Source organism: Acartia tonsa, chromosome 11, assembly GCF_053477335.1.
Source record: "Acartia tonsa isolate MP-2025a chromosome 11, ASM5347733v1, whole genome shotgun sequence".
Classification (NCBI taxonomy): Eukaryota; Metazoa; Arthropoda; class Copepoda; order Calanoida; family Acartiidae; genus Acartia; species Acartia tonsa.
Genome location: NC_137270.1, coordinates 11,648,041 through 11,671,457, shown reverse-complemented (window position 1 = coordinate 11,671,457; position 23,417 = coordinate 11,648,041). Strand labels below are relative to the sequence as shown.

At 31.1% G+C, this 23,417-nt stretch overlaps 1 protein-coding gene across 11 annotated transcripts in view; it reads left to right on the top strand.

Moving 5' to 3' along the window:
- LOC145332236 (pumilio homolog 2-like) overlaps nucleotides 1-23,417 on the top strand; it is a 186,486-nt gene that overhangs the window by 149,648 nt on the left and 13,421 nt on the right. For all 11 annotated transcript variants that reach the window (XR_013884097.1, XR_013884099.1, XR_013884096.1 and 8 more), the window contains exons 17-24: nucleotides 5,077-5,140; nucleotides 6,674-6,984; nucleotides 7,182-7,251; nucleotides 11,779-11,917; nucleotides 16,404-16,514; nucleotides 17,097-17,201; nucleotides 17,521-17,619; nucleotides 22,959-23,067. Coding sequence is in view for 1 of the 11 variants with exons in the window: in XM_080177189.1 (XP_080033315.1) it covers nucleotides 5,077-5,140; nucleotides 6,674-6,984; nucleotides 7,182-7,251; nucleotides 11,779-11,917; nucleotides 16,404-16,514; nucleotides 17,097-17,201; nucleotides 17,521-17,619; nucleotides 22,959-23,067 (1,008 nt within the window). In the remaining 10 variants the exon portion in view is untranslated. The remainder of the gene's footprint in view (nucleotides 1-5,076; nucleotides 5,141-6,673; nucleotides 6,985-7,181; nucleotides 7,252-11,778; nucleotides 11,918-16,403; nucleotides 16,515-17,096; nucleotides 17,202-17,520; nucleotides 17,620-22,958; nucleotides 23,068-23,417) is intronic.

Here is a 23,417-nt window from a genome sequence, read left to right as displayed (position 1 = left end):
TGCCAAAGGCGGAATTTTTTACGTTTTTTGCCGTTCCCGAGGTTCTAATGGGCATTTGAGGTAGGAAGACGTTGATTTTTCAAGATAACTGTGAAATACTTTTATTTAGGCATTTTAATTTACTAAATTTCATGTGAAGTCAAATTTTTTGTGCAGCTATCCGTTTTTTGTCGAAATGGATTTCAATTGTTAAAACAAGAAAATGAAGTGAATATAATATAAATAATTGCTATAACATAAGTAATAAAAGAAACATAAACCATGTGCATTTGAAATTCCTTTTGACAAAAATTTTTACTTCACATGAAATTTAGTAAATTAAAATGCCTAAATAAAAGTATTTCACAGTTATCTTGAAAAATCAACGTCTTCCTACCATCCAGCATCCTTGAATCACCCAATGGACCAAAATATAGAGTATTAACAAAATCGGAGAGGTAGTGCAGAAAAGTGGTACATTTGGCAAATAATGCACCATATATATTATACAATCACTTTTTTTGGACTAATAGAAATACTGGGTAGGAACAAGCCGACCTCATTATTATTTAGAATTTTCATATCTATGAATAGAATAGGATGAAGTCAATTTTTAGTAGATATACAAATGTTGCTTACCTTTACATTATTACTGTTGAATATTATTACAAATATTAATAAATAAGTTAATAAAATAGTAAAATAAAAGAATATGACAAATTTCCCCAGTTTGTGGTCTTATTAAATGATATATGGTTTGCTCTAACAAGCTTAGGGATGGTTTATATATGGCTACCATTCTTAAAATTGGAAGATTTTTATTCTTTTATATCACGTTTTTTTTTATTTAACTGAAAAGGACAAAAATATTTAAATAAAGAGGGGTAGGTTTATCATTTTATGGTAGAATCCGTACAGGTCATGTGTTATAAGTTAAAAACAGTAGAAGAACGATAAAAATCTATGTTAACTTTTTTTTTAAATGTTGTCTTTAGTTCTTTTCAATAAGAAATGCACATATTTAGTGAATATTTTCGTTCTACTACTATTTTTAAGCCTTAAAACACACACCTTTACGGATTTTATCAGAAACTTACCCCTCTCTTAAGCAAAAGATTTAGGGTTATGATTCAAAGAGTTTGAAGTAAAGGGGGTGTTAAACTTTTAAAAATTAAAAAGTAATGATTTTTTGTCAATTTATATGAATGTATCATTTTTCCACGCCCCCAAATGCCTTTAGAGCCCTTTAAAGAGGGGTTGATTGACCCCCAAACTGTAATTTTATGCTTTTTTCGGAGAGTTATTTTTCTTCGTACAATTTCTGACATTGTGCAACTTTTTAACAGCCTTTAATTATGAGATATTCTAATTACAGAGTAGCTGGCCTGCTAAATAAAAATCTAATTTTGGATAAAATGTAAATAGAAGAGAGAGAGAGGTATAATCAAAATAAATGATGGCTCTTTTCTACCCGATACCAAAATCAAGAATTAAAGGGATCAAGCATCCAAAAAAGAATGATTTGTTTTCACATTCTTCTGTTTATCCTACAATCGTAAATCAAGGGGGTTGGTGTTATTATTGTAGAGGCGATTTATCTTTGGAGGGTGACTGTACCCTTACCAACAATAGTTATAAACCTAGCAAGGACATATGAGAAGCTAAACTGTAAAGCACCACCATATAGGTTCAGCGGTTAGCGAGATCAAAGGTAAAAAAATATAATATACTACAGTATCGCTTATTGAAACTGTTTTCGACTTTTTCCTTTTGAGTGTAAACTTAAACATCTTGAAGCAATATCCCGTTGCATTTGGATAGAAAATACAAATCTGAAATAGAGATAATGGAAACAAGAATATTACAGAATAAGGTTGCAAAGGTTGTTTCATAAATGTTTAATAATTAGAAATTTTGGGAATAGTCCCTTTCGTGGCAACGCCCCTTAAGGGGCGATTCGTCATATTTTTAAAATTGTTTTTGATAAGTTATTTCAAGTTAGGTTATATTGGGTTAGGTGTTTGCCCCACAGGGTTAGGCAATTTGCCCCGCAGGGTTAGAGCCCCCCCCCCCAAGGAGCTAGAAATAAGAGAAAAGCTACTGTAAAAAAAAACGAAGAAACGCCCCTTAAGGAGCGTTGCCACGAAAGGGACTATAACCGAAATTTTAGTTTAAAGATCGTGTTTAAATAGTTAGTTCTGAAATAAAACTTTATAAATGATATAAAACCGGTTGTTTTCCGATGGATATTATTTTGGGAAGGAAGATTCAAGTATCTTAATTCTCAATATGATAATAGTTATTTCTCGCATCTTATTATTAACGGCTTTCCGCTTATATAAAATGTACAATTATGCACCGGCTAAAAAACTGGTTTTAATCTTATGATCGTACATTTTTATATTCGTAGAAAACTGGATATAATACGATGCTAGACATAGTTTTTTCGTATGGATGAGAACCGGTTCTAATCCACCAGATTATAGTCGGTTTCGAATGAATAACCGGATTATTTTCCTATGGAAATTATTTTGCGAAGTAACTTATTCCTCAATATTATAATCATAGTTCTTTATAATAAATCTACAAATCCTCTAACTTTTAAGTAAAAATCCTGGAATGAAATAAGCTTTTTTTTTCCTATTTTGTATTATTTGGTAAATTGAGGATAAAATTAGTCTAATTATCCTGCAAAATAGAAATATAATCTCAAAATTATAAGTAGAACAGCCTAACAGGGTAAATACAGATAAAAACAGGATGTAGTCTGTCTGTCTGTTTGTACCGAAGGATCTTCCTAACCGCTGAACCGATATTGTGCTCCTATATAGCTTAGCTTCTCATAGGTCCTGGGCAAGGTTTATAGCTATTTTGGGAGAGGGTACCACAACGCTCCTAGGATAAATCGCCAAAAATAAAAGTGGATATTTTTTTTGTAAATTGCTGTTTTTATCATAGATTGAAAAGAAACAATTGTATGTGCCCCTAGAGGCCTTTAGGGGCATAGCTATGAATCATCTAGATATATTAAAATAAGTAAAAAAAGGCATTAATTTTATTTTTAGATTGTTGTACGTACTTAGTACTATTTCTAATTTTGTATTTCTGTCTACCAAATAGACTATAATTTAATACACTTTGATTTTTTTTATAGCATTTAACAAACATACTACTACGCTTTAGTGTCGAAGCTACTCTATATCTATTGTATGTACGTCCTTCTGAAAACTATAGTTAGATATCCTCGATTTTTAAATAATTTGTTTTTTTTCAAAATAAAACTAGCTTTACTTTTGTATAGAAGTGTTTTGATTTTTCCAATGTAGATTACACTAACTATATGGTGTGACGGTCGTTTTATTGTAAAATTGGCAGCTTTATCTCTTTCTCTTTTTTATATTTCTTTCCATTTCCACTCTTTCTCTCTCCACCTCTCTTAACCTTTCTATCTAGAATATTGTTAGCTTTGACTGTTTAACTTCGCCTAGATTTACTTGTCCTTGTTATTAATAGAGCTATCTATTAATTTTGATGGTCAAATAAAAGTGATTTACAACACATATTCTTTCAAACTTAATTAAAAATATATTTTTTGTACAAAATGAAAATAATAATTAAAAATATTCCGTGAAAGAGACATGAATTGTAATAAACAAATATTAGAATAGGACAGACTTATTTTTGTATAAAAGGTATCATATGGTTATACTTTACAGTGAGGCTTCTAATAGGTCCATGGATGGTTTCTAACACCCTTTATGAAGAGAAATAACCCCCCCCCCCCCCCCCAATTTTATTATGTGTATGTTTGTCAATGTCGCTGAAAAAATAATAAATATATTACTTTGTTAATTACAAATTAAAGATAATATATGTATTTTATTGTATAAAATTTGAGAGAATTTCAAGAATTCCTAAACAACTATGGTCTTGTCCATAAGAAGCGCATCAAAAACACTTTACATTAAACGAATGAATTAAACGAAAAAAAATACATAATACTTTGAGGATGATGAAACTGGTGACTTAACAGTAAAACACTGTTAACTATAAAAAGTTTACCTCCTGTTTAAATTATTTTAGCAATATTCCATAAATCAAATCAAACTTTTCAAGGGATTAAAAGGATTGTTTCTGCAAGGAGGTCCAAGATTTTTATTTTGTGGGGTGTTTGCCATCTTCCCCAATTTTTTTCTCCCGGCGGTGTTAAAAGTAACACGAGAGAGTAATTACCTTCTCTACCTAATTTTTTTTTTGTGGGGGGTGAGGGGTAATATTTATGTTGTGAAATATCAAAATATTTAAAATTCGTATGGAGAAGGGGGGTGGGGTAAACACATACTTTTACGGAAAATACGCAGAAAAATTGGCGTGTTTTAGAAATTTAAGCAAACATAACATGATTGAAATTAATAGTTATCTATCCCCTTTCCCTGCTAACAGGAAAGTAAAAAGGAAATTTGTAGTTGAACATTTCCCAGTATTGGAAAATTTATTATTTTTTAAGTATTCTTCAATATTTAAATTTTTCTAAAAGATTTTAAATATTTTAAAATTAAAAGTGATTCTTTAACGTTTAAAATTAATTTTCATAAATATCATTTATTTTATTTTTTGAATTAAAAAAATAACATTAAAGCAATTAAGGGAAAAATCTTTTTTTTGGTCAAGGCATTCTGTTTATTTAATAATGACTTCACGAAGCTTTATATATAATCTGATTATTTTTGGAGGGAGGGGACATTAGAATTTAAATTATATGGTTCCAAAAAGATTTATTAACTTATATATTCCCTTATTCGTTGGCACAAATCTTTGGGGTATTTATAAACTAATAGATACATTGGGGATATTCATCAATTTATCTCTATTATCTTATCCCTTAAGATCCCTGATACTCTGTTCTATAATCGCCTTTCCAGAATGGCTTCAAAACTATTAATATCTGCTGGATTAGAACCGGTACTCGGCTATACTGAAATAAACTGGTTTTAATCTTTTAATTTTTTTATTTTAATATCCGCGGCAAGCTGTCTATAATACGATACGATAATAACTATTTTTTAATTAAAAGTTAATTAATGTTGTTAATTTCAGGTGTGCCACCGGTAAGATTGATGCAGCCAGGCATTCATATGAATACTCTCGGCAACTATGGAAGGTAAGATTAATGCAGCCAGGCATTCATATGAATACTCTCGGCAACTATGGAAGGTATGTATTTTTGTTTTTCTTCTCCAACAAAATAGACTTGCCTTCATAAGATTGGATGACAATAATGCAAAGTATAAGATATGACATGGGTCAATGATTTCGGGAGGTTGTCATCCCCCCCGCCCCCTCTGTCGAGAAACCTCCTAAAATCATCATGGTACCAAAAAGTATTTTTACTGAAAAGCACCAAAGGTTTTTTTGTTCTTGTTATGGCGTGTCCTTGAGTACTTAGGGAGTAGTAGGGAGGGGATATAGCACTGTAAGTTATGCTGGTACCCAAAGTTTTATAAACACGTTTATAAATCTAAATTAGTGATTTGTAGAATAAAACTTTGTAGATTAAAACTAGCAATGTTCAATTTTTCTAAAGTTTAATTATGTTTAACATTTCGGTTTGAATATTTATTAATTTTTTTATTGTCTTTTACCCTTTTGATTCCTAGTTTTCTGTGATTGCGAGTTATCGCTAAACTCCCCTCTCTTTATTTTGTCCTTGTTTTTTCAATATTCTAAATCTATCTGGTATAAAATCTGTCTAAACTTATTGTTTATCCCCAAAATTTTAGATGATTTATTTTGTTTGTTAACTAGAGTTGCGTAGAAAATGCGTCAACCCATAGATAAGTTCCCTACCTCCAAATCATAACATTCAAAATCGTAATATTTTCAATTTTTAAATGTAGCGTAGTTTCTAAAGATTTTGTCTTTCTATAAGAAGTTTTTGAATATATCCTGAAAGTAGTAAAAGAAGCTAAAGATCTTGGAAATTACTAGTTTTATTACAAAATCATAGTATTTAATTGCAGGGAGGGAGGGGATATTGGGCGTTGTTTTTACACTAGCCCCCAAAGACTCGTAATAAAGTTTTATTGAATTTTAATTGGTTTGTTCATTTAGTTGGGTGTCCAAATGTTTAACCACTAATTGTAATCTACACAAGGGTTAATTTTGTATCTCATCATTGGGGGATATACATCAATTTATCGGCCATTGTCTAATCCCTGGTTTAATTGTGTTGTTCTTTTTCTTATTTAAATATTTTGTATATTTTACTGATCTAACTTTCTGTTTGGCTTTCATTTATACTTCAATTTAATAGTTATGTATTCTATTGGAGCCTTCCAAGTTCTTATGTTGACTTAGTGCCAGAATTTTGTGACAAATAATGTTTATAAACCATTACTGATATCAAAACTTTAAGATAAATAGTTGCATAGGATTTCTGGGTATTTTAAAACAAAAACAAGTTTTGGCAGGTAAACAAATTAATTGATTAATAACAATAAGAGCATGCTCAAGATTAATTGCAAACCGAATAAACTTTATCTCATTTTCAAGGAAGTTAATTTTTATTGGCGCAAAATTTTGGAGCAAAATATCTATAGGTATGAGAGTTGGGTAACTGTAGGTCAGTGGCAGCAATTTCAGAGATCTTAATACTAGGAAAACTACTAACATAATTGATACAATATTTTTTCAGACGTGATAGCCTAGACCGCACACCAAACTCTCTGTCCGCCCTGGATTTCGGCAAGGCTAAAGGCTGGCCGCCAAGCTACGGCAGTGTCGGCTCGCCGACCCTGAACCTAGGGGCTGGATCTCAAGCCGGAGGCGGCTCCCTGACGCCGCCGCCCCAACTGTCTCTCTTTCCAGGCATGCCAAACCGTCTGGGCGCGGGCAGCGCCGACGCCCGCAGTTTTTCTGCGCTGAGCGCGGCGGCTGTGGCCTCTGGGCTGTACCAGCCGCGAACACCGACGCTCAGTGGTACCAATCTTCTATTTGGCTTCCAGGAATGTGAAATGTTTAATAATATGTATATTACAAGCTCAGCTAATCAATAATTGATGACTACTGTCCTACTTTAAATAAGACAATACTTGCGAATCTAAAAAATCTTACAAATTATTTGTAAAAATACTTCAATTTATTTTAAGGACATATTATTTATATGGTAACTAAAATTTAATAAGCATTGCCATTGAAAAAGGGAGCGCGTTCACGTGAGAATTCTGGCAGCGTTGTGGACAGACAACGGTCAAGACTTCTGGAGGATTTCAGGTAAACTTTTTATTTGTTAAACAATTATTCATTACATAAGCATCAACAAGAATTTAAATCGATTATTTTCCTTTTCCACAATTTCAAGTATCATAACTCTTCAAATGTCCATTATAGAACTACTCTTTTTTGTGCTTGCTATTCCTGTTGTATTTCATACCCATATCCCGTTATATCCCAACCATTTATCTTTCTATGCTAGGTTTATCTAGAGATACAAGGATAGGTCAGTGAATGAGAAATAGTCTTTCCCAAAAGTTTAAAATTTGCCTTTGGTTCAAATTTGATTGTTAAGGTTTGAGGATATCGCGCTTTCTGGTAGGATAAATAATCTTGCCCCCAGTATTAACTCGCCAAATTCTGCCTCTTGAAATTTTATGAATATTGGAAATGAAAGGGTCGTAGATTATTTGAGCTGCCATTATCTTCTCACCGCCTTGTTTAACCTGATGCGCTAGATAGGCTTTCATAGATAAAGGAAACAGTGGAGTTAGATGTATGTTCCCTTTTATATTTATTTAAATGTATTAGGGGTTCTAATGGTTTTTCCTTTATTGTTTCGAAACCGATTAAAACCCGCTGGATTAAAATTAGTTATCAGTCATTCTAAAAAATTATGTATAGCATCGTATTACCGACACTTTTCCACGAATTTTTAATAAAAAATCATAGGATTAAGCCAGTTTTGTTCGCCCGGGACTTCTGCCCTTCTAAGCTGTCTATAATAAGATGTGATAAACAACTAATGTCCTTTCAAAATAAAATCTGAGCATGGAACGAATATGCTGTATTTCAATAATTTCAAAGTTGATTGAGTTTTAATCATATATTGTATTTTGTAATTTATTCTTTCAAACGTTTTTTCTTTCATGATTACTACCTACTAAAAATGGTTTTTAATAACATATTGTATTAATTTTGTAATTTATGTTTTCTTATTCTTAATCACAGAAACAGTTCTAAATGTGAAAGGATTCATTTACCTGTCATTGAATTCCTGTGTGTATCTTGTTATATCCAACCATTTATCTGAGAATTTAAAGCCAATACACAACATCCTTTATAGCCGGAGATTACACGAATTTATTCACAATATTTGTTCATATAATTCATGGTTGATAATTTAAGTTTACCAACAGAATTAATATGTTTAGTTAAGTATATTGTTTTTCTTCGGCCTAGATAGGGAACGGACAAACCTCCCCAAATTTTCCTTCAATTAAAATCTCACGCTTACACAATTTTTGAAGATTATTATAGCTTTCATACCTTTCCAAAAATCTTCGAATTAAGAAAGCTTTAATTGCTGTACAAATAACTCAATTGAGTCTTGTCTTCCTGGTTAGAAATTTATACATATGTTCCTTCAAAATTGTTCCAATTATGCTAGCGACTGTGTGCTAAGTATTTTGGGGCTTTAATTTGCTATATATTATACATTAAATTTCTTTATTTTCTGATCTATTTCTCGTGAAGAACATTTCTGCAGAAAAAAAAAACAATGTTGAGCTATTTAACTAAGGTATCATTCCTAAAATTAAACAGTTTGAATTGACACCCATTTCTGTTTCTCTATACACCCCTTTTGAATATTGTATAGCTTTGGGAGGTGTGTATTCACTGCCACACATTTGTCATACCGCCAAATTTTCTCTACCGCATATTATTGCTTCATATCTATTTTTCATTATTGCTTTGCTTTAGCTTTAAAAGTTTGATTTTTTTGCTATTGGGTTTATTCGTGTATTTAAACATTATGCAGTTATGAATTGTTATGTGAAAGTGAAACTCGCAGCGTGCTGTAATAAAGATACCACATCCCCTCCCATCCGACTGAATGAAAAAAACTGACCAATAAATTATTTCCATTTAAGCAACCTAAATTGACTACAATATTTTCTCCTGGCATAATATCCACGTATATACTATATCCATTTGTGGATGTGTTAATGAATATGCGTATGTGAATGTGCACCGTATTGAGAACATAGCATATGGAATAATATAAGCCTCTCATAGATGAATCTGGAATACGGATAGTTGTTGATCTATTCAAACTATTAGGTTTTTTGTAACTTTAAAGAAGCATAACTATTCTAAAGTTTGATAATTTTTTGGGCACGTTCGTCCTTATGTTCTTATGTCATATTAGTTTACTAATTACAAATATTAATTTTCTTAAAAACCAGTAAGCTGTAATACCAAAAAAAAATAATTTTCAGTGAAATTTTCTTAATATCTTTTACAAATATATTTTTTTTTCTCTTGTTGGGGATATAATCTGATTTTATTTAGACACTTATCATTACATGATTAAAATCTAAACAAATTTTAGTATATATGTCTGTATCCCTAGATATAATATTCAAAAATAAACATTTCATTTACTTTTAAATATTGAATTTTTATTCAATTACTTTAAATGATAACTATAATAATGGAAAAATACTTTTTGAAACTCTTAAATATCATATTGTTTCACTTGAGATTTTTTAAATGGTTGTTCTATGAACTACAAGAAGAAACAAAGTTACCCCCACCCCTCAAAAATGTTGAAAAAGAATATGGGGTTGAGGGTTAAATAATCCTCCTAAAATCCATTTTGGTGGTCATACAGATTGATATACAGACACACTTTCTGAATCGAATAAACACTTGAGGATTTATCTATTCATATGTAGAAAGAAAGACAGAGAAAATTGTTCAGAAAAACATAGTGTAAGGTAGAAATTATTCTTTCAATCTCTGAAGCGGTGAGCCTTCAGTTAACCGTCTTAGAGGGTGACCACGAGTGTAGCTTTTAGCTCAAGCGGAGCGAGTAAGGGCACCCTCTAAGACGGTTAACTAAAGGCTCTTCAGAGATAGAAATTGCTTTGGGTGGATACTCTCTCTCCCCAGCAACGAGGTGGTTTGTTACCTGGGTTTTCAGTATGGGTGACACTGACACGTTATGGCTGATCTACGGGTCCCTCTTGCTTCCTATCTTCCCTTAGTATCATGCCTCGCTTCGCTCGGGTTTCAAGACACTAGGGGATGTGGATGTGGATGTAGTCTGTGATCAAGGGGGAGGGATTTTGAATTGAAAGAGAGATTTGTTTTGTGTTTTGTTGAGTTCTAATGCAAATATTAGGTTTACCCAGGGATACAGGGATGTGAACATGGATGGTAAATTAATACTCCCCCCCATAAATGTACAATAGGGTGGATGAAAGTAGTAATAAGTATTAGGTGCCGTATTAAGGAAAGGCTGTTCTTAAAAACTTATAACATTTAGTAATTTATCCATCTGATTATCAGTTCTTGAGTTGGTATTAAAAAACATCTAGTTTGAACCAACCAATCACAATGTACCTAATTTTGTAAGCGAGCTTATTAAGATATCAGAATCACAACTCTTTGGGACCAATGTAATTTACAGTTCCTTGTTCTCTGTCTTCTTGCTTTTACTGTCGAACCTAACAACAAACGGTAGTAAAGGCATTGGGGAATAGTTTTTTTTTATCGCAACGTATTATAGACAACTTTCCGCGGATATTGAAAAAATAAATTAAGAAGATTTAAGTCAGTTCTGTTAACCCCGAGGAGCCGAAGGCCCGGAATAACCAAACTGGTTTTAATTTATGATATTTTTAAAATTTTCTAGAACATCTTTTATAACACGATGCTATAATTAATTTTTCAGTATAGCTGATAATCGGCGAATATTAATCGGTTTCGAAGCCATATTTTGGAAAGATGATTCTTTTGTCCCTTGTCCTATACCTGTATCCCTGGTTAACTTCACATCCATATGCAAACATATTCATACCAAGAAAGGGAGGAGTAATAATACATCAGAAGGAAAACTATTTTGCATCCAAATTTTCTGCTACTTGATTATATTAACTTTATCATATCGTAGTATTTTTTTAATTATATTGAACAGTACTCATTTATGAAAATGTTTGTTTTTCTTCGAATGAGTTTTCTAATAGATATAATAATAAATTAAGTGTTCTTTTTTTATTGGCCATAATATGATTTCTTGTTCAATTGCTTGTTTTTCAACAACTTAAAATAAAATCCCGAAAATAAATAATTTATATTGGTTTTGTAAAAACGGATATTGGATTCTTATTAGAAGATTGATAATTTATTGGTACTTGAAATTTTGTGAGAAGAAAAAAAACAAATAGAACATTTTTCTAGTATATTTATTTGTATTTTGACCATTGTTGGAGTATAATGATTTTATCCTTAAGATAATAAATAGAAAATTATTTAAGACCTTGTATGTATGACTTACCCTAATTATAAAGTAGCTTCGCCGTATTAGTGTATTTTGTTCTTTACTTCACCTTTTATAGCAAAAATATCTTCTGTAAATGATACTTCACCCTTTTTTACTTGCTGAACTGTCTTGAATCAATTTTATCATCCAAAGGATGGAGGGAAGGGGTATAGGGTGTAATCTTCGCCCCCTCTAAATTCTTTAAATACACTAAGATAAATAATTCGAGCGGCCCTGTAATATGCATCTTATTTTAGAAACAGCCGGTACCCGAACCTGCAGCTGCGTGAGCTGACCGACCATGTTGTTGAATTCAGCCAGGACCAGCATGGCTCAAGGTTTATCCAGCAGAAGCTGGAGAGGGCCACACCCCAAGAGAAACAAGCAGTCTTCCAGGTAGACAACCTTTTTCAACCTGAAATATTTTGGCGCGCAATTTTGTAGCCAATTTGGCAGTAAATGAATTTTTCGTGATTTCCTTCGTCTGTTAAGTGGATGCAATAATTAAACTTCATAGCAAAGGATTTTTTTCGTAACAATTTTCAGTAACCTGGAATCAAAATTGTGATAATGACATGCTTTGTGGAAAATGTCTTTACTTAACTTTTAACATTTACCTAATTTAGAATATTTATATATACTTATCTTATTAATTAGCATATCTAATTTAAATAAAATATGTAAAATAAAAGCAGATTCCAAAAAGAAATACTGTAATTTGGTTTAGAATTTGGATATTCTATTTAACATACCCACTACTCTTACTCCCCCCCCCCCCACATACACACGTAATTCTAGATATTGGTGTCCCTTCATAAAATGCTAAAAATAATATAATAGCAAAAATGATTAGCTTCAGCGGTCAAATAACGTGTTAAAAATACTTATCATACTTTTGGACAGCAAAGAGAATATAAATTTTTTCTAGTTTTAATATTTATAATATTAGTTTCTGGTTTTAAAACTATTTTTAAGACCTTTGTATTTATTTTTTATTGTATGACAACTCGATATTGGATGAAATATGTAAATGCACCAATTTTGTGTCAACTCAACTTCAAAAGGAATAAAAGAAATAGGAAAAAGAAAAACTTTGAATTTTTGGCCACTTGGCCGTCTCGGTTGTAGGTTAGAATAATCATTTATTTTTAGCTAGCTGTTTTTAGCAATTGAAATAAAGTATATAATAGTTAATAATTCGCATCGTATTTTAGACAGCTTTCGGAGAATAATAAAAAAATGGAAAATTAAAACTAGTTTTGTAAGCCCCCAGTGGCCGAAGGTCCGGACTAACAAAGCATTAGTTTAATGATTTTAATTATAATATTAGTGGAAAATTGTTAGTTATTTAATGTTATACATGATCTTTTAGTATGGCTGAGAATCGGATCTAATTAAGCGTATGTTAACTGGTTTTGAAGCCATACTGAAAGAGAAAAAAAAGTTTGAGTTATCTAGTTTATTTTGATCAATAGATAGCAAAACCAATGATTTAAGACTGATTTTATTCCAAATACAAAAAAGTTTTCACTTAGTTTCATAATTTTTAAAGACGAAAACAGTTAAAATTTACAAACAAGCCAAAAAAAGTTATTTTTGACACAGAAAGTTGCTAATAAATATCAAAAAAATATTTAGGTATTATATACCAATTAAGTACTTGGATAGAAACAAATTTATATAAAAGAATTAAAAATTATAAAATATATAATTAAATAAATTATTTGTCATTATATGGTTTTTTTCTACTATTTAACCAAGAATTAATCACATTTATATTACATAATAATGGCAAATAAAACAAGGTTGATAAAATTCCAAGCAAAACAGAGACAAACATATTGTTGTATAGGCAGTATAGTGAATTAGATTGGAAACCCTACCTCGTATAGGAGCTGAGTTAATACTATTTTACTATGAGACATAATATTTCTCCCTCTTTACATTTAGGACAGATGCATAATTGTCTTGTATTGGATCATTCACAACAAATTTTATAAGCTAATGTTATGAGTCAAGAAAAATAGTTTTCTCCTGTAGTTTCAAAGTTCCCCTATCAAAGTGAGAATCTAGAGTAATAACCAATTCAAATAACAGCCAATATTTTCTCCAATAATTTCTGACAGACTAACGTGAGAAATTATAGAGAAATTTTGCTTTAATGACAATGACCATCAATAAGTTAAAAATAGTTTGTAACCATAATTCTTTTTAACCTGTCAAAAGTACAAATTGGACATTAAGATATATAAGTTGGAAAGAATTTTAATGTTTTTTATATAAAATTCGTTTTTTTGTATAATTCTTTATCTAAAAGCAGAAATACAATTTAAGTTTGACATCTGTAATTGGTGGATTGAAAATTATCTTTGCTCTGATAGGAGAAGCTTAAGTATCGCACATGATTCAACCAATTAGAGCGCAGGTAGTTTCCAATCCACCTATCCTATTGGTCAAAATTTATGAACTTAAATTGTATTTCCGCTTTTAGATAAATAATTATACAAAAAAAATAATTTTATAAAAAATCCTTAAAATTTGATGCAGATTTCAAATCTCCCTCTAACATTAAAATTCCTTCCAACTTCTATATCCTATTGGACATTATATAAATGTTGTACTATCAAACAAACAACAAGACAAAACCTCAAATGTCATTGTCATCATTGAAATAAACAACCACAAATAAAAAATAAAAAAATTGTATAAACAATATTAAAAGTTCTAGTCTGACAAGAGTTTGGTTTGTTGTCACCATAGGATAATAATTCTCTGTAATATTCCAAGGGTATTTGGTAATTTTTAACAGCCAGCTGCAGCGTTTCAGAGCCGTTTGATTTTGATGCGGCTCCGCGGAGATAACGGCTACATCTCCAGCTCCGCCCTAAAATCAAGGAAAACTTATTTTTCCCCCGAAGTCTATTTTTGACTTTTGAAGGTTTTAAAAGTTTTATATGACCCTCATTTTAACTTGGCATCATATGTATAAAAATACACCTTGTTTTAGATGATTTTAAATGTTCAAATAATCATTATAAACAAAATAAAAATATTCATAAATTGTAACATGTGAACTATATATATTAGACTTAACTTTATTTAAAGTTGATAAGAATCCCTTGCACAGTAGCCAGACCCCACTCTAATATATTAGCTGCATCTCCCACCGCACCAAGGGACGTTCCATCATTCCAACTAATATATAGAATATTTTTTTTTAATGATAACAGAAGTACTCATTACTTTGTCAATAATCTTTTCATATTTATTTGCAGAAATAAAAAACGTTTATGCTTAATGTCATCATATCTTTTCATAAATGTATTAAGAATAGATGTATAACCCAGACATCTCCCTGGATCCAGTGTTCGGGACTTTTTTCGTCTGCTAGCAAATTGCTTTCTGTTCTTTTGTAGAGACTTTGCTGCGTTAATGCTTCCGACGCTATTGGCTGATATTCAAAGACCCAATTGAAAGTCGGCACAGGGTCTCTTGCGTGGGGACATGTATTTATTTGACCTCTTCTTCCTCTATTGTTTTACTTTACTGTTTGTCACGCTTATTACGAAATGACAAACCTTGGCAGTCTTTCAACAGAGAAGAAACACTTCTTTGCCTACATGTTATTTCCTTTTATGTCCTATGCATATCCATCAAGTAGGAACACCTTCCTCTTTTTAATCCAGAAAGTACAAGTTTCCATACAATCTTATTATGCCTTAAATAATTTCTGCAGTTATGCTTGAATACTTGAAACCACAGAGAATACAATTTTTCATCTAGTTAACTCACTCTAATCATTTGGATTTTGTTCAATAGAAAAGCTTTTACCAAATTATTTCAAATTTTGTTAGTACAGCTACTTTATAAATAGGGTATGTAATCCATTAAAATCTCAAATTTTATTATGACAATTACAATAACAATTAGGCATAAAACAATCCCAACTACATAATCATGACTTTACAATACATCATTAAGATAAGTCTTATCTGTCATAGGTGATGGAGTTGGGTTTATCTTTTTTTTACCGTTTGAAAGTTAACTGCATTTTTCATCTACAATGGACAGCTGAATCTAATGCTACCTTACTAATTGACAAAATTGTTCTTGTACTTCCAATTAGTAATTCATGTAATTTGAAACCCTTTTGAAGTAATTTTAATTGACCAAAATTTTAATTTAAAATTTAATATATGAATAAAGAACATTTCATAAATTTTTTATTAGCTAATTAACAGAATTTTCATATTAGCGGCTGGTCATAATTAATTATTCATTTTTTATTATTTTAATGTAAATTAATAGTTATAAACCTTCCCGGGACCTATGAGAAGCTACCCTGTAAAGCAGAACCCGATCGGTCCAGTGGTTAGCAAGTTCCTTCGCTACAAACAAACAGACAGACATCGTTCTACTTTGTATTATAGATAGATATACTATTATCCATCCATTTATACATCTAACTACTTTTAGGTTAACTTTAAAATTTAGTGGTATAGAATTATAAGAATAGCTATTTATCGCATCGTATTATAGACAGCTTTCTGTAGATATTACAATGAAAAATTAAATATTAAATCCCGTTTTGTTAGCCCTGAGTGTATTTATTTTATGACTTTTATTCTATTATTCTTGGAAAATTGTCTGTAATATGATGCTACACATGACTTTTCAGTATGGCTGAGAACCTGTTCTAATCCAGCGGATATTAAAAGGTTTCGAAGGCATACTGGAAAGATTTATCTTGGGATCATACCTCTTGTAGATGTTATACCAGCCTCTCTTTGAATAGCCTAAAACCTGCTATGGAAAAATAACTTCTCTTCCCTCAAAATAGATGACATGAAAACTTGATGATAACATCCGACTTTAATTTCAGGAAATCCTGCCCCACGCGCACACTCTGATGACAGATGTATTTGGAAACTATGTCATCCAAAAGTACTTTGAATTTGGTTCCCAGGAACAGAAAGCTCAATTGGTCAGCAAGGTAATACTTTTGTAAATTTTTGAATGGAGAACTTGAAAAATGTGCAAATGCCACACATCCGTTTGTGAAACATTAACACATTTAACTATTGAGATTTACAAATGCCGCAACTTTTCACAAGTTAGATGTTGCACACCAGCATAAAGTGTTTTTTTTCCAATGGGTAGGGAAGAGCAGAATAAATACCATAACACCACCCTAAGACTTAAATTCATAAAGGGAAAAGTAGGTTGCGGGTAAAATCCGTAAAGGTTCTCTGTTTCAAGTAAAACAGACGAGAAGGTAGTAGAACGATAAAAATGTATGTTAAATTTTTAAAATAATTGTTGTCTATAGTTCTTTTTAATAAGAAATACACATATTTAGTGAAACTTATCGTTCTACTACTGTTTTTAAGCCTTAAAACACACGGATTTTACCTGCAACCTACTTTTCCCTTAATAGCCAAAACCACCCCGGGATCTATGTGAAGCTTTTTAAAATGGTAATCTCAATCAGTTCACTAGTTATAGCAATTTTAAGCTACAGACAAAAAATCATTAGAGAAGATATGTAAATGCAGCTTTATTATTTTTGTTACAGTTGCGCAAGCATGTCCAGCCTTTGGCGCTCCAGATGTACGGATGCCGCGTTATTCAGAAAGCACTTGAGAGCATTACTCTGGAGCACCAGAAAATTATCATTCAGGTAAATAATTATGCATAATACTAATAGGGCGATTCTATCAAGACAGCAGCTTTGTTTAGTTTATACAAAGAAAGAAAGTTCCTCTGTGCTCAGAGATCTCGCCATCCACCTTTACAAAGAAGCTCAGTTGTTGATTAATGAGGGGGGGGGGGGAGGATTCATTCCAGAAATTATGAGTCCTGAAACAATGATAACATTACCCCCCCCCCCCCTCATATAAATGCTCAATGCCTAGAGAAAAATTTTTTAATTTAAAACGCTTTGAATAAAGTTACCGGAAACTATGGAAAATATTGATAAAAAAAAAAAACATTTTTAGGAGCTTGATGGCAATGTGTTGAAGTGTGTTAAAGACCAGAACGGCAACCATGTTGTCCAGAAGTGTATTGAGACTGTACAGGATTCCAGCTGTCTCCAGGTATAGTAATCATAGTATATATAATATTACAGGTATAGTAACCATGTTATTCAGAAGTGTATTGAGACTGTACAGGATTCCAGCTGTCTCCAGGTATAGTAACCATGTTATTCAGAAGTGTATTGAGACTGTACAGGATTCCAGCTGTCTCCAGGTATAGTAATCATAGTATATATAATATTCCAGGTATAGTAACCATGTTGTTCAGAAGTGTATTGAGACTGTACAGGATTCCAGCTGTCTCCAGGTATAGTAACCATGTTATTCAGAAGTGTATTGAGACTGTACAGGACTCCAGCTGTCTCCAGGTATAGTTATCATAGTATATATAATATTCCAGGTATAGTAACCATGTTGTCCAGAAGTGTATTGAGACTGTACAGGACTCCAGCTGTCTCCAGGTATAGTAATCATAGTATGTATAATATTCTTGAATGGTATAATCAATCTTTTATACTTAAAAATCTATATTTTACTAATTCAAACTAAGTTCTTGGCTAAATATGAAAGGTTTAACATTGTTCTTTATTGTGTTTAGTCAAAGCACGGATTTATATAATTTATCTTTGTCTGCTTGCTTAATATGAAATGTCGGCGGAAAATTTCACAAATAAAGGAATAAGAAATTCTAAAATAGTCAAAAAAATTAGCATCGGTTGATTTTTCCTTTTCCAAATAGCTGAAAACCTATTTTGGACTTATGATAATTTTAACTATCCTTATATTCGTGAATAAATCTTTTAAATCTGTGTTGGATCAACAAGAAATAAACAATACTGAAAGGTTGCTGTTCTAACATTCTAGACATTTTATTTGGGCTTTGAAAATGTTAAATGTGTTAAAACTAATACATTTATAAGAATCGTTTAGTGCTATTTTGATATGTATATTGAACTAAAACTGCAAAAAAAAAGCAATAGTGATCTTTTATGAAAATAAGTTTTGCTAATCTGAAGGAAAAATATAAAAGCCTTGGCCCAATTTTCAGTAGGTAAGTTTTCTGTACCAATTCTGTAATTTTTTGTGGAGTAATATTTTAACCACTGGATTGTACCCCTTTTTAAATCCAAAATTAGGACACCCTTTTCACTTTACTTCTCCTAATTCGCTTTGTCCCTAATCCAAAAGGTTTAATAGTTCCCTTATCAGTTTTGAAATAGGATCTAAATGGATAAGATAATGTCCGTTAAATTAATGTACATCCCTAATTATGATACATAAAACTACCCCTTCTGTAGATCACAATAACTTGTTGAAACGTATGGACACTCAACTTAATGAACCAATCAATCCAAAATTCAATTAGTCCAAGAAGACATTATCATAAAACTTTGGGGACTAGTGTAATAAACTGCCCAATGTTCCCTCTCTCCCTGATATAAAATTAATCCTAAAGATACGGAATACATGCACAAATACATCTATTTTCTTAACAATATCATGGTTTAAGCTCCATAATCAATGGATGGGATGGGAGGTCATTTATTTCATCTTCAATTATTTTTGAGGAAACTGTGGCCAGAAATTGATAAAAATTGTGGCACATTATCTTTAAGCGTGTGTAAACTTTGGTCAAATGGACATGGGAAGTAATTCTCTCAAAAAACCTGAAGAAAAAATATCAGAAGACCTTATGATATTGAAATCAATAGAACACCTACTAAAAAAATAAACAAAAATTGTAAATTATGTGTAAAAATAGAATTTTTAGGCAGCAGACGTAATGTTTTAAAAACCTACCTATCAGATATTATCTGAGCTTTTTTATTCTTCTACTAGTCTTTTTTTTGTGAATTATGCTCTCAGCTAAAAGGTAGCAGAATTAACATTTTTCTCTCACCACTATATTGGGACTTGCACTGTTTTCTTTATTTGAGATAAAGAAAACATAATTTTTAGCTAGAAATATTATTAACAGAGCAGCTACTCAACATTTGCCTATTTTTTTTTATCCGAATATTAACCTCTTTACAAAGTACATAATACTATCTTACTTTTTCTCCCTAAGTAGGCTGGCTGAATATGTAAAAGAAAGGAAAAAGGGAAGGGATAGGGTTATGGGGGTGATCGTTATTTTCGCCAGCCACAAGTTAAACTTTTTATTAGAGTACATGATAATGTGGAGTAAGATCCAAGTAATAATAAATTCATTGCTAGTTTGAGTATTAGGCAATCAAGTCTTTACTTGTTCAATTCAAAAGTTGATCTATCATGAAAACTTTACTCTTCAAATTTTGTAAAATCAGCATTCTCATTAGCTTTGAACGGGGAGAGGTATTTTAATAGAAAAAATTGTAAAATAAAGATTTAATGTCTAATCTCTAATCTAGTGTCAAAAAAACTAAATATCTTAGCCTACTATTAGTTATTTTTTATCATAAATTACATTATATAGTTATAGAAAAGCTTTTAATAATTATTTTTAATTATTGTTAAGATTTAAATGCACAGCAAACTAATATAGCATCTATTTCTAAGGAAATTATAAAAATAAAAATTATGTTTATGTAGTATTTTTTCACAAAGTAAATAGGGTAAGGGGGGGGAAATTTCGGTTTTTTTTCGTTTTTTTTGAAAAAAAATGGGGTAAATATTAATATTTTCAAATGAAACCAAGACCAGTAGAAAGCTTACGGAAAGGACTATCAGGTCCTAAAAGGACATTATCCTAGGACTTTTAGAAGTTGGCCGAAATTGACCGCAAAAAAGTTACCGATATTTCCCCTCCACCGGGGGAAATATCGGTAATTTTTTTCAACCTAAAAAAAATCGATGAAAAACGGCCAAACGGCCAGTCGAACATAAATAATCATAATTAGTATAGGTTATAGGGATTATCCACAAAAAGTTTCATAATGATCGGACTATTCCTTCTATGTTAAAAATGAATTTTTTTGAAAGACGCGAATTTTCGATTTTTTTTTTCGAAAATTTTTTTTTTAAAGACTTAAAATTAATATAAGAAAAAAACGTATTTTATTACTTTTTAGGCCTGATCCTAAAAAAGCTCACATTGAACTATAGATTTAGCCCAAAAAACATGAAAATTGATTAAAAATTGACCTCAAAAATTGAATTTGAAGCAAAAGTGTCATCTTTGCAAAAAATCTTGACTACATTTTAACCTTAAAAAAATCGATGAAAAAAGGCCAAACGACCAAACAAGCGTAATAAATCATAATTAGTATAGGTGATTGGGATTAACCACAAAAAAATTCATAAAGATCGGACTATTCCTCCTATGTCAAAAATATTTTTTTTCCAAAGGACCAGAAATTTTGATTTTTTCCTCGCAAAATTTTGATTCAAAAAATAAAATTAATTTTTTTTTGTTTTTTATCTGTTCTATTCATTTTTAGGCCTAATTCTTAAAAAGTCCATATGGAATAATAGATTTGAAAAAAGAAAACATGAAAACATGACCTTAAAAGTTGAATTTTAATTTCTTTTGAAATTACCGATTTTTCCCCCGGCGCCAACTTTGGTCATTTTTGAAAAAAATATTAACCCGATTTTAAAGCTCTCAACGGATTTGGAAAAAGCGGGCAATTTCTAGTTCAAAAAGTTTTTCAGATCAGCTCTAGGTCTTACCAATTTTTGTGTAGGTCGATCTTTACACACCTACTAAAAAATTTTTGGGAAAAAAAAATTTTTCGTCCGACTTTGAGACCCAATAAGTACCCTTAATATTCATCTCACAAAAAATTCATATTTATACTTTTTTGTAGGCAATTTAATAAGGAACAAATTTGCTTTTATGTTTTTTTTCTGTCATTTGAAAGGAACATGGAGAAAAAGGTCATTTAATGAAGGTAGGTCGAAATTACCGAGAATAGCCCCTTACCGAAACTTCCCCCCCCTTACCCTAGTTTTTATTAAAATATTGCTTTATAAGCATAAGATTTTTCTGATTTATCACTGGATTCAAAACAATTTTGTGGTGGACAATATTTTGTATGAAATAATTACTTAATATTGATATTTGAGGCCGTGGGTAGATAAAAATAGTTATCAGGGAGTAAGGGAACATTGGGCTGTTTATTACACTAGTACTCAAAGGTTTATTATAACCTTTGGCTTATTAAATTTGTGGACTTTATTTAATTTTCTTTGGTTGGTACTTTAAGTTGAGTATTCAAATGTTTCAACCGCTAATTGTATTCTACATAAGTGGTAATTTTGTGTATCATCATAGGGGATGGACAACAAATTGTCGGCCTTAGTCTCATTCCTTTAGATCCCTGATTATTTATAGTAATTTAAGTTAATAGAAAAATTTTTTTCTTCATTCTAATAGATTCTATTTCTGTGGACAATAAATTGATATTTAGCTCTCTGCAATGGGTAGCTTTGAAATGTTTTTGAGAATCTGTCCCATTGTAATTGCATTAGAGTAAAACAATAGAGGGGGTAGGGGTTAAATAACTGTATGTCCCCACCCCGTGGACATTGTGCTGACTTTCAATTAGGTCTCTGAATATAAGCCAATAGAACCGTAAATATTAACACAGCCAAGTCGCTTCAAAAGATAAGAAAACAAATTGCCAGCAGGCGAAAAAGGTCCCTAATGCTGGCGCCAGGTAGTTATCTGGGTTATACATCTATACTTTCTTTGCCTTCATGCATTTTTGTATTTTGATAAAAGAATTTAATTTTCTAAAATTACGGTTCTATTTTTAATAAAATACAAAATATTGATCCTACACAAAGCAGCCTTGTCTAAATACCCCCTCCAAATATTGTACAACCTTCCCCTATTCTCTGCCATTCCTTTGTGATGACCTATGTTCCACCTCTTCTATTGAAATTTTGCTAAATATTGAAAATGTTACATACCACATTTTTGCTTAACAGCAAATTTCTTAGCACAAAAAGTTAATAGTTTTTAACAACAAATGTATTTGATTGTTTTATTGATCTCTAAACTGCCTTTACTTTTTCAGCCAGCCATTATTTTTAAAGAAAAAAAGGGTTGAATTGAAAATGCTACATTTAGGAGTTGACTGTTACTTTGTGAGAACAGTATTATATGTTACATATTTGATATATTTTCTTTCAAACTTGTCTTAAGTACACACTTTTTAATAAAAGATTATTTTTAAGAGCAGAATTTTATCAATTAAGCTGATTTAATCACTAATTAAATTGATATATTTAATAGCTGACAAAAGGATTTCTAGGAATCTTAGTTTTAGTCTCATAATTAATTTTTGATTAGTTTTTTAAAGATTTTTAGAGTGATATGCTCTTATATGATGAATTATATGATGTACTTAAGATAAATCATTGAAAAATAACATAACTTCAAATTGTATTTTTAAATATTTTTTTCTTTTCAGTTCATTATTGATGCTTTCCGTGGGCAAGTACTTGCTTTGTCTACCCATCCCTATGGTTGTAGGGTGATACAGAGGATCTTGGAACACTGCAAGGAAGAACAGACAGTTGGTAAGTTATTTTTGTAGAGTAGTCAAAATCCTATTATATATAAGTAGTAAGTGTTTATTTCTAAATCTCAACTACTGAATTGATTGGGTTCACTATTTTTAAGTAAGCTTTAGATAGGAACTGATGGTTTTAGGCTTTAATAGTGTAAGATTTAAATCTTTGAATAGTTATAAGCTTTTTTTCTACCCCCTTTGCTACTTAGTTAAAGTAAAGTTAAACATGTAAAGAAAAATTCTAATTTAAAATTCCCCTCTCACTCACTGTTCATTCTCTCTTTGTATCTGAGAAAAGGATATTGAAATAGTTGGAATGAGTTTAGAGTAAAAAGTTTAGAAGAAAGAATCCTTTAA